Raw genomic sequence first — 20,348 nt, 5'->3', positions numbered from 1 at the left:
GAAAAAGGAAAGATGTGAAAGATCTTTCTACTTATTTATTTTGTACTACTCCTTGGCCAGCTTTGGTTCTGCTGACTTCTATACCAGCTACAGCAAAATGAGAACAGCATGTACAGACACAGGGTAAGATGATATATGATGTCAGGGCAAGTGTGAGAGCCTCATACCATCCCAAATCTCTGATGTAAAAGCCTTTCCTCATGTCTAGTAGTGTTCAGTTTTCAATACTGCACTAGAGAACTGAGGAAGAGAAACCAAAACAGAACAACAGACATAACCAGAAGTTTGTAAAACATGATCCAGAAAAGGGAGACTGACTGTAAAAACAGTGTTTTTTTGGTTTGTTTTTCCTCTGTCTAACAAAAATAGAGAAAAAGAATAAAGACACAACACCATGCTTTTAATATCCCAAAGGTCATTGTGAAAAATTAATCTGGTTTTATGGCCACTGAGAAAGAAAGAGGGATTTAAATTGGCAGGGAAATTTTAGATAGGAGGTTAGTTGTAAGGTTTAACTAAGGACAACAAAGAAGAGGGAAGAACTCCTAATGAGAACAAACATCCACTGGGAAAAAATTAAGAAAAATTGACCCTGAGGAAGGAAGAGCTCAAGTGCCTTCAAAATTGCATTTTCAGAGCTCCTCATCTCACCAAGTCTACTGAGGACACCCCTCGTAAGTTCAAAGGGCTTTTTCCCTGTACTGACTGTTTTGTTTTCCTTCCATTAAATGTGGAGCTTCTGGTAATCCCTGAACAGCATTAAGCTTTAAGCTCTCTTGTCTTTTAATTGATCTTAATCATGCCTGATGGATTAAACAAACATGGAAGAAAAACTGCTGCATGCTCTGACTGGAGCCAAAGTCAAAAGTAAACCAACTTGTTCCATGACCTTGGAGAATCAACATATCATCATAAAGCTGCTTCACTTGTGCACAGAAATCCTGTGCCAGCTCCAGCTCCGCTGAATAGGTTACTCTTGGAACATATAGAGCACTACTCTAAACTTTACTGTAACTTCCTTCCTCACCTCAGACCCACAAGTGGCCCTCCCATACCCAATTCTGCTGGCAGGACATGGATTAACTAAATTTAAATAGCAGGGTTTGTGAACTTGCCTCATGTTGGCTCAGCCTGCTGGAGGAGCTGGAATGAGAACACACCACAACACCCAGTGGGATTCACCAGCATTTCCAACCACCCTGGGGACAATGATGACCAAAACACCACAGCATCCTCTGGGCATGGTGGAATCATCTGCCTTCACAACCTCGATAGTGCACTCAACAATAGCGAGTTTTTTTTAAACAAAAACTCATTAACTGCTCTACTTAAAAATACTTTTCCAATTCCATGCCCTTGGACAGATTTGCCATTTTTTGGCTTGAAACACTGTTTCATCTTTCTACAGTTTGATCAGGGAAAACTCTCTGTAGAGCCCTGCCTTTCACTTACCCCTGAATTAGTAAAAGGTAACAATCAACTGCTGCAAACTGAGGCTTGGGATTAATATCAAACAAAAACTGCATTTCCAGTGTAGAAGAATATGGGCTGCACAGGGAAATGGTGAAGTCACCATCCCTGGAAGCATTCAAAAATTGTGTGGATATGGTACTTTTAGACATGTTTTAGTGGTGAACACAGTGGTGGTGTCAGGTTGATTGTTGGACTTGGTGATCTCAAAGGTCTTTTCCAACCTTAATGATTCTATGATTCTACCTCTATCGCAGTAGAAACGTGTCTAGAAGAGCACAGTTCAAGAAGAAAAACAAATAATTTATTTTTACTAAACGTTTTTGGAAACTCTCTACCATTCAAAAGTGAAAAAAAAAAACCTGCAGTAAGATCACAGACAGCAACAAGTACCAAGGCCAAGAGCTCTGATTACCTGTAAGCAAACACGGGTTACTGCTGTGTCTGTGAGGTAACAGGGCAGCAAGTACAGTGTAATTGCCTTCAAAAACCACTCCTGCAAACCCAGACTGCTTGCACTGGTCTACTCCAGAGTAGAGGCTGACAATCCTGCAGAAGCTCAGGCATTAAACAAGTCAGTAAACAGCCTGGTTCCCTCTCAATACCCAGCAGAAGCCTCATGGTGAGCTTGCAGCAGTCAATTTTGGACAGTGATGGCATGCAAAGGCCTTTTGCAATGAAGAGCTTTGTCAATGCTGAACTTTATTTCTAAGCATTGTAAATTATCAGATTCTGAACAATTTGGCAGTGAAGACCACTGATAACCCTTTGCTGTGATCCTCTGGTTCCAATTACTCTCCCAACAGACCTTATTAAAAAAATCCTATTCCACAAAGGCAACAAATTAGCACAGAATAAAATACGTGAGCATAAAAGCAAGACTACTCAGGATTGCCACCATATTTTAGTTTTGTATTTTCTCTATTCCTAGTCTTATAAAATCTCTTATTTTCTCCAGGTGTTTTCTCAGTAACAGCACATCTGAAAATGCAAAAGAAACTGCACACTTTAGAAGCATGTAAACTACACAGAATTTAAAATACAATCTCCAATAAACTAGTAAGTGATACACCCTGCAGCAGAATGTACCATGTAAACCATGAAACTCCAGCTAAGCAAGTGGTTTGCAATCTGAATTAATTCAGAGGACTTGGGCTGAAATCGAAAGCAAAAATGGACACTGGTAAATTATCACCTTGATGTATCTTGTATACTGCAAAGAATAGATAATTTACTAAATTTTGCATAGACAGTGTACCTTGAGCTTCTTCCCCTGTGGGCTTTCAATAGTGTTTATAATTTAGCCATCAAATGAAATGATAACATTAACTACCACAATTTTAATAAAAATATTTGTATGCTGCAAGCCAACTTTATGAACTGTCTTCAAAGAAAAAATAATGCTGGCAGGAAGTTTCTAAGTTATGAAGTACAAAGGGAAGCAACTATTTTGTTAAATAGATGCCTCTGCTATCTCATTTCATCTTATAAGGTCCCTAGTGTAACACACACCTTAGCAGGAATGCTTTTCTTTGTAAATATGTTGTTTGGAAGAGAAGGGAATAAAAGCTATAGCAGAGAAATGAAGTAGTAAATGCAACTGTAAGCATCAGCAACCTCCCACTTCTGACTTGCTCTACAGTGTAGCCTTGAAAAACTATGCTGGACTTCCCAAAGCTACTAGAAACATCACAAAATTCCACAAATCTAAGCTGTACCACAGACACATAGTGAGGTCACAGAGATTCACTTGCATGGACCTGAAACTCCCCTTCTGTAATGCAAAAGAGTTCACATACTAATCTTGTAACACTCTTTATCCACATTAAGTAACACATTCAAAGAGTCCAAAACCCTCAAAACAGAGAAGTGGAAAGTATTACTAACACACGGCAGGACACTCCAACATTGGAACTATTGCTGGTGGTGTCTGGACAGGATAACCCAGCCAAACAGAAGCTCTCCACAACCGCTCCACTTTGCCTCCTCAAGTTCATCAATAACAGCCCAAATCTATTTGTGGTATCACCATCCATTCCAGAAAGATAAATGTCGTGTCAACATACACCAGGCTGCCACCCCGGAATCACTGAGGCAGTGAGGACAGGGCAATTAAGGGAAGACGACTGTGTGTCCACACCATCAATCCAGCCAGGAATCTCTGAGCGATGAACAGTCCCAGAAAGAGCCGCAGTTTTTTGCACAGGACCTGCAGGGTGTCAGCAGTCCCATATGGAAGTGTTAGACAGTGACTACCCGAGGTGCAGCTGTGCCAAATATCAATAAACTCTCATGGCTTTTTCTTCCCTAATGATCTTAATACAACATAAAGCAGAAGCAGCAGCCCCAAAGCTGACCAACATCAGTTGCTGTTGCTGGCAAACTCTATTTTACAGTTTCTACTCTTCTCTCAAAGGAAGTTAAGAGTAAAGCAAGTATCTTAGGGTACTGAAAGCTGAGCTAACGTCCCTGTTTTTCATTAAGCTTGTCTGATACTTCCCATTAAAATATCTATTTCAACTGATATTGCTTTCAGACAATTTTCCTTGGAAAAACATTAAAATGAAGGTGGGTTTTGCCATTGCTGAGAATGGGTTAGGGAAAAAAATTGCTGTGCTTTTTTACTGCATATTCATTTGTTCATTAAACTGCTATGGTTTTTATTCATTATTTAAAAAACAATTCAGCAGGTGACCTATGCTTAAAAAACTGTATATGCATACCTTGCTTTTAGGAAGGGCCTTTTAAATAGGTCAGGCCACAGAGTTGCACTAAACTGCATTTTGCACACACTTGGGAGATATTTTCAGCTCAAATTTAACTTTGCAAAGAGTCCACCTGCACTCAGGAAACAGTGAGCTGTGAGAGGCAGTGCTGCACCTGCAGCCGTGGGGCACAGAGAGCTCTGCTGGCCCCAGTGCCTGACTGAACTGGGGGATGGGATTTTGGAACACAGTAAAACAGGAGAGCAGGATCGTGTGTGGAAGTGCACCAAGCCATCAGCCTCATCCAGCAGCACTCTGAGCTCCCAAGTGATGCAGCTACATTAGGGAGAGAATCCCATGATTGCAGCGACTGATCATTGTCACAGAATCACAGAATGAGTCAGGCTGGAGGGGACCACAGGGGGTCACCTGGTCCAACCTCCCTGCTCAAGCAGGGTCATCCCAGAGCACTTGGCACAGGATTGTGGCCAGATGGTTCTGGAATATCTCCAGTGAGGAAGACTCTACAAACTCTCTGGGCAGTGCTCAGTCACTGCACAGGAAAGAGGTTCTTCTTCATGTTCAGGTGGAACTTCCTGAGCATCAGTTTCTGCCCGTGGCCTCTTGTCCCATTGCTGGGCACCTCTGAGCAGAGCCTGGTCCATCCTCTGCCCCCTCCCTGCAGACCCTGACAGACATGGACGAGGTCCCCTCTCAGCCCCAGCTCCCCCAGCCTTTCCTCATCAGAGATGCTCCAGTCCCTTCATCATCTTTGTCACCCTCCACTGGACCGGCTCCTGGAGCTCCATGTCTCTCTTGTGACGAGGAGCCCAGAACTAGACACAGCACTGCAGATGTGCCTCACCAGGACTGAGCAGAGGGGCAGGATTGCCACCCTGACCTGACGGGACACAGCTCAATGGATTTTGTTCAGTGTGTTCCACAGAGTCCCATGCGAATGTTGGCAGCAAATAAAACCCAATTTTACTTTTTTTTGGCAAGACCTCTGATTTGTATTTTGCTTCCTGGGTGACTGTGTTGTGACTATAGAGCAATGAACACTTAGAACAAACATACAGGAATCTGATGAACGGATGACTTGACCTGACTTACTTTGCTTCAGTATCCTTAATAAGCATTCCACCACCAACTACTCATTCAAATGGGAAAAGATGGACAGAGATCAACAGCATAAGAAAGCCCACACAGAAGTAACCAATTTAGACTGGAGAAACAGTACACAGTATAAAGGCACAGGGCCACACACCGAACAATAAAGAGAAAACAAAATATTCAAGAGCTACTCATTAAGCAAGTACCATCCACTCTGTGCAGCAAATTAGTCTGTGGAAAAACTAGGGCTGCAATCACAAAATTAAAGACTGTCTCATAAAGCACATGCATAGGCAAATTAAGGCTGTTTGTGCATTCCCTAACTTGGACTGTTTGACTTTGCAACTTTAGTAACGCCCTTCTAATGTCGTTTTGGGCCTGAGATATTTAAATTTCAAAAGCATTTGTACACAAATTAGGTGCAGCCCTCTGATTCCTGGCATGGTGCCCACCCGGTCGCACTGCCATGCACAGCCAGGCTGTGCTCTGACAGTAGTTTTGGGGAATCAGAGCAGAGTGAGAGCTGGGCAGCGTTGGGCAAGGCAATGGTGCTCTCTGCTGGGGGAGCAGCAGCACAACAAGGGCTCTGCCATTCCTACTAAACCCTTACTACCACTCTACACACAGGTGAACTGCTCCTGACCTGAGAGGTTGACAAACAACTACAGAGTCTATACCTGGATGACATTCTTGACTGATGTGCTTCACAAAACACCTTCACACTGTGTTTCATGTGTATGAATCAAGTGAAAATTCAGCCTTTCTGGCCTCTCTCATACTATTTCTGTGGCAGCAGCTGTTTGGGGGGGTTACTTCTAGCAACAGTAGCTATGTTGATGTTAAATACAGAAAAACTTTTTTGGTAAAGTTTCCTTCTACCGTGGAACAAAATCATCTGATGCCTGCAGAATTTAAAGAGACTTTTAGGCTAAAATGATATTTTGGAAAACTTTTAATGACTTACTGCAAGTCAGAACAAACACATGTTCTGTGAGAAGAAATCATTTCAAATCAGCTCACTTGTTATCGTAAATGCTTTGCGGGGTTTTGTGTGGAGTGTTTGAGTGAAACTCTAGAGAGGGCACAGGGCAAGGGTCTGATAAAGTGGAATGGGATCACAAACACCCATCGTTTTCTTTTTGGAGGGAATCACTGGAATTGCCAAAGGATGCCAGTCTGGCAGGAATTCAGGACTATCTGGACCTTCATGTATGTCATAGTCAATCAGAAACCAAATGTTAAGTTGGAAAGAGAACTTGAGAGGAGTTTTGATCCAGAAATGTTGGTTTTAAGCATCTTTATCTGAAATATCTCATACCGGTCACTATTAGGAGCAAAGTGCAAAGCTAGAAAGATCAGGTACCTGATCTGTTAACAGTGGAGATTAGGAAAACAACAAAAAAGTCCACATGGAATTACGAGAAAGCAGAACCTGATCTTCTCTCTAGATGAGAATAAAGTGGGTGAGATGAGCTGTGCTACAGCTTCAATGACCTTTTCAAAGGAATCCCATCAAAACACCTGACTGACATACAGTAACCTCTAACTCTTACACAGAAAAAAGAAACGAAACATAAGGAGAGAAACTCTAAAAAAATCCCCAAAAGCAGGTGCAAAAAACAGGGAAAAAAGTGACACTGACCTCAAGTCTCTTTTCAAGTGACTCTATCCTGTCTTTTTTGCTGGCCAAGTTGGCCCTCGTGTAGCGGCTCTGTCCAGGCAGGTACAACACTTGGCTGTAACATTCTTCCCACACCTGGTTATAAGCTTCACTTGACAGCTCTCCATGCCCCATTCCTTGCTTTACCACTTCCATCTCTTGTGCCAGTAGATCTTGTGCCTGTTGGGAAAGGATGAGAAATAAATTGCAGTTACAGTACACAGGATACAAGAAAATTCTTCTTCTTTTCAATCCTTCAATGTGCAACTCATGGGGGCAGCTTTTCCTTTCATACTAAAAGCTCACCACCAGGTTAAGCTAACTATGAAATCAAAGACAGATGCTGTGGATTATAAATGAAACCCAGGCTAGGAGGCTGCTCACAGTGCAACTATCCCTCATTTTATATAATTTGGCCAAGCCTGACATCACTCTGCTGTGGTTAATGAAAGCTGTGGCACAGCAAGATACTTCATCTTGCTGCAGAAGAACAGAGATAAAAGCAAGGACCTTGAGGGGAGGGAGAACTGTACAGACAGAAGCAGCTGTTCTATGAAACAAAAATCACTTTTCATTTCCTTTTGCTTGCCCTTGTCCACACAACCTGGAAAGTCAAGTCTAAACAGTAAGGAGTGAGCTGCGTAAGCTCCACTGCAGGAAACACTCCTCTGAACACATTCTGTGGCCAGAGAACTAGTGAGATATGAACACTCTGCTCTTTCCATCTTAAAAAGTAACTTACAGTGAACTGAAAAGATTTGAGTTGTTCTCACAACTCTTACTATTTCTGACAAAGAGCCTGGCCCACAAAACTACACAGGCATCCAGGTCCATCTGAATTTATTTGTAACCAAAAAACTAAAATATATTTGCTGATCTGGATTTCATTGGTTCTAAGTGCGTGGTCATGTCCTCTCTTCCAACAGGATTTGCATGTGCATCACAAATTTCCATATCAGCAGTCAGTATCTTCAAGCAGACATTATATTTTATAACAGCATACTGCCCAGGAAGTAATTCAGGTATCACCAGATCAGATGATCTCAGGGAAAGGAAAATTAATTCCTTGTCCTTGATGGTCAAGACAGATAAAATAGGAATCATCCAACCACACCTGACAAAGCTGAATCTTATAGAGGCTCTCTTTCAATTAGCCTCTATTAGTACACTGTGAAGAACTACTTGAGGCTATTTAGTTGTGACATCGACGAGTTCCCCATCCTTAAGAGCTCAGCACCACTACTAATCCTTCCCAAAAGACACTACACATCAGGAAAAGAAAAGAGCATTCTGTATAGGGATTTTAGGAGGAAGTTGTTCTAAAAATAAATGGAAGTAAAGAAAAATAAACAAGCCTCAGATGAGAGCAGAGAGATAGGAAAAATTCCTGGTTTGAATTGGATTTTAGACAAAGAGGGAATATTATGTCGAATGTTAAAGAGTAAGCAGGGGCAAGGATGCAAAAGAACTTCTGCCCATCAGTTAGGAGACAGAATTTCCAGGGACTCTGAAGAAAGTTTCCAGACAAAAGCTACTGGACCGTGTAATAGTCTCTAAGGGAAGTGATAGAAAACCTTATTCTTGCTGAACTTCAAAACAGCCAGAGAAAGCACTTGGAGAGCATTCCTAAGGGAACAATCTGACACTGGCAGGGCAGTGAAATTCATGATCTAACTGTATTTTCCATCTTTAACTTCTCCTAGTAAGAAATCTTCAAGTAAATTTTTTCTTTTAACAGCGAATTGGAAGTACATACTGTTCAGTGTTTGTCATTTTAGGCTCGATTCACTGGTCAGATATGGTCAAGGAGACTGCTTGTGTATCTTTAGAGTCACTTGAAAGTAATAAGGGATTTAGGTGTAGAGACATCGGAGCTACTGTCAGAGCACAGGTCTCAGAAAGCAGGACTGCATAAAACAGATGACTTGGTGGCACGTGAGTTTGTCCTTTTCCACTCACTTTTATTCCTGTAAGCATTTGGTCAAAGGTCACTGGCACAGCTTCACAGGTGAGGCTCTTTTGAAAGACCCAAACCACAGCCCTGTGTGCCTGAACTGCCTGCCTGTCACTTGGCAGCAAAAGGCAACATCTGTAGCTGCTTAAATAACTGAACACTCCGAACCGGAACCCTGGTACAGGCCTCTGTTTAACTTGGGATTACAATGCAAAACAGGACAGAGTGCCCAGAACACCCACTCACTCCAGCCAGCAACCATTGTGCCTGCTCAGCACTTCTGCACCAGGTATGCTGTCAGATCAGCTGCCACAGCCCAGCAGGCTCTGCACCAGCACAGCTCTCCTGGGTCAAGCCTGACAAGCATAATTAAACAACTCGATTTCCTGCTCCAAGTTACAAGCTGATACCACTGTCCTATTTAGTCTGCACTGCTTTAAAAAAAGTGCTTTGCAATTCTGGATTAATAAAATACAGAGGCAGCAGACGGTGGATAGCACACCTAGTTAAAGCCTCAATGATTTAACCCTAAACAGAAACAGAGAAGTAGAATTTGGTAACTGTTGGGGTATTACAGCTCCTACCCTTACTTAAAATGATAAGCAACCACAGCACATTCAAAATTGTATCTAAATAACAATGTCTATGGGCAAATACAGCATCCCCACCATTCTGCTGTGTACCCAGATTAACATCAACTCACAGAAAAGAGAATGTGCACCTAAATTATCCTCACTTCATAACTTATCCTTACTTAATGCTTGGCAGTGCTGGATGATTGAACTTGATTATCTTAGAGGTCTTTTCCAATCTCAATGATTCTATGATTACAGCTCTTCATACAACCCTCTGGAGATCTCCTAATTGAATTCTGTGCAGGCTTGGATTCTCCTTTTTTTGTAAGATTACAGGATGATGCCAATAAGGAGATATTAGGTCTCTTTAGGCCACATAGTTCTCACCTTCTTGAGATCCTCTTTGGAGAACTTCTCATAAGGATTTTGTTCCAAGTAAGCCATGTGCTCTGCATTGTTGCTTCCAAATCCTGGGCCTTTCCCTTTCTTACCACTAAGTTGTTCTCCAAATGGGTGGTGTAAAAGATCAAAATGGAGCATAGTGATCATCTCTTTCTTTATTAGCTCTTCACTTTTCTGCAAGTCTGTTAGAGGTGGTTCCACATTCAAGGGTCTCAGTATTGTTTCATTAACCTGCCCAGGAATAAAAAGAAAGTTAATAAACCTCATATACACTAAAGATCACATTAAGTTCATAGATCTCCACCCAAGTATATATTTTATGTATCAGCTAAACCCTGGAGAACAGGTGCCAAAATCCCCTGTGGTGTGATACACATACAGTAATCTGAACATTTGTGGAGATGACAACTTTGCTGTGAGTTTCCCTTCAAGCTGAAATCAGCATACTTAAATAAAGATTTCACTTTCTCATGATCTACTTAGACTGTATTTTCTCCTATAACAGTTAAAATCTTTATTTCTTTTTTTTTCTTTCTTTAAGAGTGAATTTTGTTTCCACTTACTTCTGAGGGCCGTGGTAGATTCTTCTGCACAGCTTTGTGCATTCTCTTCAGCTCCTTGGCACGCTCTGCTTCCCGGAGGGCCTACACAAACAAGCCAAGAGTTATTCCAGCTACTGTAACACAATCAGATGCTTCCTAGAAATGTATGTGATATAAAAACTAATTGATTAATGCAGTGAAGATTCCTTAAAGAATAAAGACTTCATGTTATGAAGCCAGAGCTAAATAATGTGATGACAACATAATTTACTGCCTCTAAAGTGAATGGGAAGAGCACAGCAGACTAACTCTAAGAAAAGAGATCTTCCAAACTCATTTCCAGCCATCAAGCTCTCTTTCAGCCTCAACTCCATCATTCTTTACACATTTCTCCACATCAAGTTTGACAACTGTTTTAACTCTCCAGACATGAAATCTATCAGGAAAAGAAAGACTCTTAAATTTACAGCCAGGACTCTACTTGTCATCTTCAATGACTTTAAGTATGTACGTTTTTCACTAAAGCAATACTTGTCAAAGTGTAAAAACATGAGTTCTCTTTACAATACACTTTTAGGCAATGAATAACATGAAAAATCAGTGTTGTACGAAACTTCAGGAACAATGACCAAGATCTTCCATGTTCTAATCCCAGCACATCACATCTTCACTTGAAAGGCAGAAAGCCTCTCTTGTATGATAGAACAACTCAAATTCTTTCCTCTGTTATAAAAATATAAATTGCTAATATTTATTCAGACTTTTTATTAGGGTATGTATGCACAAGATATACATATACATGTATATAACATGTTCCTCCCCAAACGGGGCACGCTAGGAATCAAATTCTGGGAAATGTTTATCCTATTCAGAGATATCAAAGCACAGGATTTTTTAAAATATTTTGTTCCCTTGTCAAGGCACAGACATTGGCAAAAACCTCTCTGGACTCAAAAAAACCATTTACTTTAAGGTATTTGCATCACAAAAATTAGGATAAGCAATAAATGGAAAAGGGACTGTTGTTATAAAAATTTGAAGTGTCTCTTAGTACTGGCCAGTACAACCATTTAACTGGCAGAATTTAAGCTAGTACTTTATCCTTGATTCTTAAATAAAATCAAGTATTGATTCTTAGCCTTCCTTGATTCTTAAACAAAACAAAACAACAGGGACACATTCACAACTTGGCTGTCTGGGTAATCCTGTGGTACAAGGTAAAGGTACCAATTCACTGTATGGCACATTTCTATCTGTGTGCCGCCAGCCTGCCTGAATTTGTTTTTACCTGTCTTACATTTCAGCAACTTTTAGCCTTGAGAGGATAACCTAAAACTGAAAAAAAAAAGAAAAAAGCACAATTCTCATGTGCTTAAAATCAAGCATGTGCCTCTGCAGAAAAATGCTTTTAATTACATTTTTACCTTTTAGGGGACAAAACTCAAAGACATGTCATCATAGAAAATGTTATGTGATATGTAACATTAACAAATTAAGAATAGGATTTAGAGAGAAAACCGATTTATTCTGTGTATGTATATTCTGATGGCAGCAAAGGAAACAGGCACATTCCCCTTTGTTATCCTGTAGAAGAAGCTTCCACTGAACTAGAGGAACCATACAAAGAACACATTTTATTTTAAACAAAAGGCTGTATCCACATCTCACACACACCAACCTGTTTGCGGGCTTCTATATCAGCAGCATCTTCTACAAAGGTTTCATCTACTTCATGTTCTTCAAGTTCTTTTTCTGCATTTTCAGGTAACACAATCTCGAAGTCGTTCTTTGGGGCAGGGAGGGCCATGAGTCCCATGCGCAGGTGCTCACGAGACTCTCTCTCCTGTTGGAATAGCAGGAAGATGTGATGCTTCTGGAAGCTCTGAGGTGCAATACAATCACCTACATCAGCAGACAGAACAATACACTACTAATATCACCTGCCCATCTTAGTCTGCTGCAAAGCCAGAAAGCACCAGCATAGTCCATCAGGAAACTGAAGTCCCAGTTTTCCTTCTAGCAACAAAAAGCCTTTTTACTATAAAAAGGCTAGGACAGAATCATAGACATCCAATAAAACTTCTCAGATATTCACAGAATATTCTGAGTTGGAAGGGACTCCTTCAAGTCAAGAGGAAATCTGAAATTCTGAACTTGAGTTATTTTTGTGAAAACTAGCCAAAAACCTGGAGTGGATATCCTCACCTAGGCCAAAAAGAGAACTGTCAATAGCTCAGGTGGGACATATCCAAAGCCACAGCTAAGGCTGCAGAATCAGCCACATAAAAGGAGTTCCCAAGGTGCTCCCTATTAGGGATAGGCCCTTTTATACCATGTCTAATTGGCAGGGTCCATCTGGCTGCATCTCCAAGAATGGAAACATCTGTTGCCAAAGGTGATGAAAGAATCTGGATGGGACTCAGATTACTGCACATCTCAAATCCAAGTGCTCCTAATGGCAAAAATTAAACTCCTTTAGCTCAGAGTTGTCAACACACTAGACTGATGAAAAGGCCCTGTAGGTAAATGGGGAAGCCAAAATGACAAGGGATTTGAGGGCTGTGCAGGATTGCAAGAAAAACCAATCTTTGCTCAATATATATTTTCTGCTTGGCTTCGAAGATACAAGTAGGATGGAAACTTAACTATGTCTTCTTTGACAAACAGCTTTAGAGTGCTTTACTGAGCACACTGAAAGCCACTCTAAGTGGCAAGATTTCTGTTCTTTTACATAAAGATTCGATTTTATCATGTGATGAGGACAGACCTGTAGACAGGTGGAAGAAATAACACTTGCTTTTATTATAAAATAAAATTCTGTTTAGCAGATAAAAATTAAAAATCCTGCAAATTACAGAGCACTGAATTCCACTGCTTAAGTAATTCTTACCATTTGTTTTGCATAGGATGGGTCACTGTAATCTGCCATTCCCTCCTCTGGGTTGATGTTCAGTTTATCCCGCAGTGGAGTTCTCCCAGGAGTTGTGCCAAGCGCAGGTTTGGGAGTTAGTCCTCCTCGAGGAGTTAAACTCTCTGATCCCTGAGAGGGTGTTCTAGAGAAGTGTAGTTAGTCAGTACTTTTTTCCCTAAAGAGCTCTACTTGAAGTCAGAATGCTGGAAAATGTTACATAAACACAGTCAATACACTCCATTTAGAGTTTTTTCTTGGGAGGCAGTGAAACTGTAATGTGCAATTAGAAGAATCCAAAAAACACATTGTTTAAACCTGCCAAGGTATAACCAAGGACCTGTCAAGATGAAATCCAGACACATCATTATGTTGAGAGAAGCTTCAGGAACTACACCAACACAAACTCCCACTGCTGCTTTTGAGAGAAGAGATTCCCAGTCACCAGGCATTATCCTGGGATACAGTAATCAGGACTGAATTGCAAGCTTTAACTTTCCCACCACCTGGGCAGCTCATTCACTCCAGAATCATCTGGCTCAACAGCTGTCCCATCTTACAACTGAATGAATCACCCTCAAGATGCCTCTTTGCTTTCACTGACTCTTGAAGGAGTAATTACATTACAATAATTACTTCTAAGCACCTATGAATAGGAAGAACAGATTAAGTCTTAGATTTTGTGGGCCTCAGTTGCTTCTCCTTGAGACTGGGAAGGACTATTGTTCTCTATCCCAGTGACCTACTACATGAACAGTGTGCCACTCCACAGATGGATTTATTTTTCCCTCTGCTCAAGGTCTTGGATTTTCCCACTGATAGAGCAAGCCAAGCTGACACACAGGCTCCATAATAACATGTGCAATTCCGAACTTCAGATGCTAAAAACCCACCGCAAACAAAAATCTCTGTCAAACAACAAAATTAGAATGTCTTTACATTTCTAAATATAAAATAACCCAAATGAACAGCCAGATCACTCCAGGCCAAATTCTACTTTCTTTCTGCACCACGATGACACCAACAGATCTCCAAAAAAAGGATTCATTGCTTCATAGCTGCTCTTTTAATTAAAAGAGCAGGGCTTTTGCACACAGCTTCTCAACAAAATAAAGCTGCTTTGCAAAAGCTGCCATAAAGGTCCTTTTTATTTCATTCTCCACTTTTCCTACTAGCATGATACAAGTAAAATTAGAACCTAAGTGGAAAAACCTGACAGACAAAATGTACCAAGTGTAACATGTTTTAGCTGTATGGTATTTGGCATTTGTGGGATATATATATTTGTTCAGGACCCACTGTAAGAGTTAAACCAGCAATTCTGTACTATTTAGACTGGCAATATAAGAAATATTTTATTTTGGATATATATGGCTTATAAAATATTTACTCCAGCTTTTCAAAAATTCAGTGTGGGTTTGGCTAAGGGACCTCCCACACCTTTGACTCCGAGGTAATACTTTGGAAAGGCCAGGATCCACATACAGAATGACTCTCCATCTTACTATTTATACTTCTGTATTACTCCAGTATATTTTATATTGCTCCAGACCACAGAAAGCCACATTTTGGACCAAAACTCCAGTGAGCCATACACTGTATGAATACAAATGAAGAGGACATGGCTGAGCTTTCTAAAGACATGGAGAAGGAGAAATTTGTACAACAAGGGCTTGAAATAAAAGTGAATTAAAATCTGTTTTGAAGAACTGATCAAGAGCTATTACCTCACACATCAAAATCTGCTCTGTCCACCCACCTCCAAACAGATACACACACACCCAAGCACCCATCAGAAAAGGAGTCTGTTTACCTGAAAGGTGTGGAAAGCACAGTATTTGGAGTCTGAACAACCTGTTTCTGCGGTGTTACACCTGAAAAGTCACTTTCATGCAAAGGAGTATTCAGACCTCCTTTCAGGGGGGTATCCACATTGGTGAGAGCCATCAGATTCTGGGCTTCCTGTGTAACAGAAAACACATGCAGTGTTTGACTACGACATTCACAGTCACACTCTGCTATACATGTTTAACAGGTAGTAATAAAAACGCTGTAAAAAAAGCTGAAGAGTCAGTCATTTGAACATCAGTTTGTGGAAAATGTTTAAAAGTTCAAAACTTTAAAACCCGTACACTGATATTTACAAACACTGAAAGGGATTTGAATCTTTATTTCCAGTAAAATATATTATAAACTGGAGCTGCAAAAATGAGTGGGTTACTTATCGTTTCAACTTCTTTCAGTTTGCCAGACTCTACAGATTTATTAGTGACTGAATACTCCAGTCATCCCAAGGAATCTGATTTTCAGAGGGAAGAGTACACTTATACTCTGAAATCCAAATTCAGTGAAGTTACCCAAACTGCATTTCAAAGAGAATGGTCCAAAAGAGATAGTAACTATTCAGATTTTTGGTCCATGACCCAATTTGGGCTCTAATTAATATCCTCCTAATATTTATTTTCTTTTTCCTTGTTACAATGAAGAATTAAGTCACACTGAAAATGAGCTAAGGAAATTATACTACTGCAAATAGCAACTATCTTCCCAGAACACTAATCCATCTAGAGAGCTGTGCATATGCAGAATACTGTGATATAAATTTGTATCAGAATACTCCATTTGAAGATGAACATGACCATTCCTGCAAATACTGCATAGAGACTTAGGTCATTATCTGTCAAGTCAGATCTTTATCTGAACCTTCCCTTTTCTCCTATCAAGAAACTGCTGAAATACAGCTCATTATGGGTTTTGGGGTGGTTTTTGTTTTGAGGTGGGATTTTTGGGGTGGAATTTTGTTTATTTTACACACCAGCCACACTGATTCCATTTAGCCATCTCCCCACACTCAACAAAACAATACCCAACACTACCAGTTTCTGAAAAAATCCAGGCACTCACACAATTAGTGTAACACAAATATAATTCAGAGGTTGCAAAGGAATGTTTTGGCAAACTTCATCTTAAGTGGTTTTAAGCCAATCAAGCGCTAGTAAAATATTGTTGCAGTTAATTAATTGTTAACTGAAATAAAAGCTGAATAACACAAAATACACTGTTTTAAGGACATGAACTCATATATATATATATATTCAACACTGAGAGACATCCAAGAGAAAGGGAAATTAGAGAAGACAATAGGAAAATGGTTAAAAGCTTCAGGGAATACATGATTAAAGGAAAAAAGTATGGTAGCGTTTTGAAACACAGTGACAACTGATCAGGTAGCAGAGGATCTGCTTCTGTGCCCTTCAGTGTGTCCTGGAGATCACGTGTCAGTTCAAATCCCAGAATTGCACACAATCTAAGGAATGTTTCTCTGATACACCTTCAGTCAACCACTGCTCTAAAACTAAGAACTCCTTCTGTACATTGATGCTCTACCTGTAGGATCCTGTCCTGTGCTGCCGGAGTTTTGGGAGTCCTCAGTGCTATGCTGTTGTTGGTCACATTATATTCAGAGAGAAGAGTGCTGGAAGCTGAGTTTGTAATTCCAGATTCCTCAGCAGTCTGGCGAGCAATCTCACTGGCCTGGCCGACTTTTACAACTTCTTCAAGTTCGGTATCAGAGATCTTTAAAAGAGAAAATCCCAAGGCACAGTGAGATAGGATATGAGCCCACTTGGTAAAACAGAAATCATTGTTTGGCACAACTTATAAGTTGTTTATTATCAATGAACACCTCACCTGAGGAGCTGGAAGCACGAGTTTACTTCTTTTTTTGGTAAATTCTGACACTCCACTGGTCTGCAGAATAGCTGAGGGCAAGTCTGACTCTTTTTTCCGTTTCATATGTTGCTTGTCCTTTTTGCGCTCTCTTCCCTCCCTTTCCCTGTCATGTGGACAACAGAATCATTTCAGAACACACAGAACAGCTGCAAAGTAAACCAAACAAGCAAGAGGCACCCTAATCAAAAGTTGGATATGTGCTGCAGGAAGAGTGAAGCACCCTGAGGGGCAGAAGTTCAGTGATTAGATGTGATCTGTAGATCTTGCAGCAGAACCTGCTTCAAAACTGCAGAATTACCCAGCAGGTTCAGCTCTTAGGTTGCTTCAACTACAATCAACAGGGTCACTGAAGCAAGAAGAAAATGTCAGGCCAAGAATTGAGACAGTAAAAATAAGGAGCTGTGAACAGTCTCTTTTTCTCCAGCAACAGCTAAAGGAAGATGAACATTTTCTGTGGGATATGGGAACCAACTTCTCTCGAGTATTTAGCAAAAATGGTATTTTCTTCAAATAGCAGTGGAGGTAGACCATGAAATCATAAGCTTCAGTTTAAAGCTCCAGCCCGACTTTCTGAATTAAGAGCCATATAGAAAAATCAGTTCACAAGTTAGTAAACCAAACTACACAAGGCACTGGACTGACTCTCAGCAAAAAGCAGTTGGCAGAAGCAGTGGGAAATGCAACTGTAGAATTAAATCTGTACCATACTGCTCATGATCCATTTCACTTCTCAGCTGCATGCTTGGGGATTTTTTGGGGGGATGGGGAGAAATCAAGCATTTAAGGACCTTCAACTTAAAACCAATTCCATCAAAAGTAATACTACAAGTAAAATCTACTCCTGTAAGCAATCTCAATAAGGCTATTACTTAGAGAAAGGACTGTAAATACACAAGCAAATGAACTGCTAAAAGAAAACAAAACTCAAAAAACTTAACATTTCCATTTAAAGAGGAAGAACATGCATGAGGAACTTCATTCTCATAAACAAAGGGTAAACTAGTAGAAAGATAAAAGGTGGTCACAGATAAAAGGGGAACTGGACCCTTTGGAAAGATAAAAATATACAGGAGACTGAAGAGGTAGAATCAACCTGCACTATTATCTGTCCCATGGAAAACACATTTCCTGCCCACATAATTTATATATATATATGTATACACTTAATACACATATATATGAGTTGGTTTTTTTCAAATATACCATTCCCTCCTTAGTATAACACACACTTACGATCTTAATTCTCCATCCAGGTCTTGCTGACGTAACCTCCTGAAATCTGCATCCAGGGACTGGTAGTTTTCCTCTGATGTATCATAAAAACCAGGGGCAGGTTTCTTTTCAAATGGAATTTCTGCATTGTAATCCACACCTCTCTTCTTTTTCCTTTTCTTCTGGATCTCAATCCCAGCAGCCCGAAGTTCTCGTCTTTTCTGGAGAGCAGCAAGACGTCTAAAGGAACAGTAACACCACATGATTTAAAGTGCAGGGGGAAGAAAAGCAGTCCCAGTTTATGAAACCAAACAAAAGTTTACCTGGCTTCTTCCAGCTGCTTCTCCCTGGCTTTCCTCTTGGCCTTTTTTCCTTGGGTATTAGCCAGACGTGCTCTGGCTTCAGACAGCATTTCAAGCTCATCTACAACAGTACAGATAAATACAGATATGAATTTGCACTTACAAGATGAGGACAAGAAAAAAAGTGACATTAAGATCATAAAACAATCTTTAAAAGCTGAATGAATCAATATTTTCACAGGCATTCTGCATCATCACTAAACTAGTTTTCTTCAAATTGCCCCAATAGATTTACTAAATCATTGGCCACATGAAGAGTTTTAGAAAAAACCCTAATGTTGAAAATAATTCAACTAATACCTACAGCAAATCAAAATATTTACATAAAGAGGAAAACTGACCACATTAATGGAAGTAAAATTTCATTTACATCTTTATCTAAGAGTATTATATTGGGAACTTGTTAATTGCATTTACATCCAGAAGAGAGCTGTATTTGTGAACCTGTGACTGTTTAAAACTGGTCCGTTCATGGAATTACAGAAATATTCATTCATCAGTTTAACAAAAAAGAGTTTAACAGTTAGTAAACAGTTAGTTTAACACTGCTATGTGCAAGGCAAAGAAAAAGTCATGCAGTTTTCCAGTGCTTCAGCACAGATTCATCTGAGAGGTGTGAGCTGATGGGAACAGACAAATATACACAACTTTGAATGCAAACAAGCAGAGCAGTTGTCAAAGCAAAGGTCAGTCAGTCATTGTAAGGGATGAAGATGAGAAATAAGGAGGCAGAATACATTAAGAAAAGGAAAACTGGAAAAGTATAATTGACTGGCCAGATACAGAAATAAGACAAAACCCGTAAGAAAATTAATGATCAGGGGATGGAGAAAAAAAAGACAGAAGAAACCAGGGTACAGAGGTTGAGTAAATAGAGAAATGAAAGAGATCAGATTTCTGTTAAAAATGGTAAACAAACTCCTAACTCACCTTCATCCATGTCAATGGGATCTGGCCTGGCTGGTTTTGTTTCTGGGTTTGGATCGATTTCTCCAGGTTTCAGTTTCCGAGGATCATCAGCAGTTTCTTCCTCATTGTCTCTCTGAGCAGCTTTGTCCCTAAAAACACATTGTAGGTATTTCACCACTGGTTCTTTGTTTCCCCCAGGCTCATAATAATATCTATTCCAATAATAATAATAATATATGTTCCTGACGACTGACCATAAAAAAGTAATCTGTAATTGTACTGTGGACAGTACACTACATTTCTTATATATGAGTGTGGTACAGTTACATAATCTTAAATCAGACACAAGAAAGAAACCAACATACCAGAACATTAAAATATTACATAAAATACAATACTGATACAGCTTGTAATAGAGAAATCTCCTTGGGTAATCTTTAACAATAAAACCACGAATTCAAGCGGTGTGACAAAACAAAATATCAAGTTTCTCATTATGCTTTTATACTCAACCAATCTCACCAGAATTACCAAAACTCACAAAGGAAAATAGCACTTTCCTTCTCTTCTCATGGCCTAAAGAAACTCTCTGTAACATACAGAGATGTCTCTTTTTTTTTCCTCTCTTACCCACTCACTCTTGCTGATCAGCCAGTCAAAAACTACCCAAATAAACCTGAAATGGAAGCCTAATAAAAGCATCAGTCTTGATACTCCTCTAGCCAGGATGACCAGGAGCAAGAAAATATACACCTATCTCTATTCCAGCCTGCTCTCCCGGTTCCAGGAGCTGCTTCTTTCAAG

General features: G+C 40.1%; 1 protein-coding gene across 3 annotated transcripts in view; it reads right to left on the bottom strand.

Annotated features, from left to right (window-relative positions):
- CDC5L (cell division cycle 5 like) overlaps positions 1-20,348 on the bottom strand; it is a 30,323-nt gene that overhangs the window by 5,433 nt on the left and 4,542 nt on the right. For 2 of the 3 annotated variants that reach the window (XM_027672742.1, XM_027672743.1), the window contains 11 exons: positions 19,566-19,693; positions 18,597-18,696; positions 18,295-18,513; positions 17,020-17,164; positions 16,717-16,905; positions 15,143-15,291; positions 13,312-13,474; positions 12,100-12,264; positions 10,443-10,523; positions 9,865-10,110; positions 6,931-7,128 (listed from right to left, as the gene is read on the bottom strand). In XM_027672742.1, coding sequence (XP_027528543.1) covers positions 6,931-7,128; positions 9,865-10,110; positions 10,443-10,523; positions 12,100-12,264; positions 13,312-13,474; positions 15,143-15,291; positions 16,717-16,905; positions 17,020-17,164; positions 18,295-18,513; positions 18,597-18,696; positions 19,566-19,693 — 1,783 coding nt within the window. The remainder of the gene's footprint in view (positions 1-6,930; positions 7,129-9,864; positions 10,111-10,442; positions 10,524-12,099; positions 12,265-13,311; positions 13,475-15,142; positions 15,292-16,716; positions 16,906-17,019; positions 17,165-18,294; positions 18,514-18,596; positions 18,697-19,565; positions 19,694-20,348) is intronic. The other variant, XM_027672744.1, reaches the window with a different exon arrangement.

The sequence above is a fragment of the Neopelma chrysocephalum genome, unplaced genomic scaffold, assembly GCF_003984885.1.
Source record: "Neopelma chrysocephalum unplaced genomic scaffold, ASM398488v2 Primary Assembly neopelma1_97517, whole genome shotgun sequence".
NCBI classification, from domain to species: Eukaryota; Metazoa; Chordata; class Aves; order Passeriformes; family Pipridae; genus Neopelma; species Neopelma chrysocephalum.
Note: the sequence above shows the minus strand (reverse complement) of the source record. Positions and strands in the feature narration are given on the sequence as shown.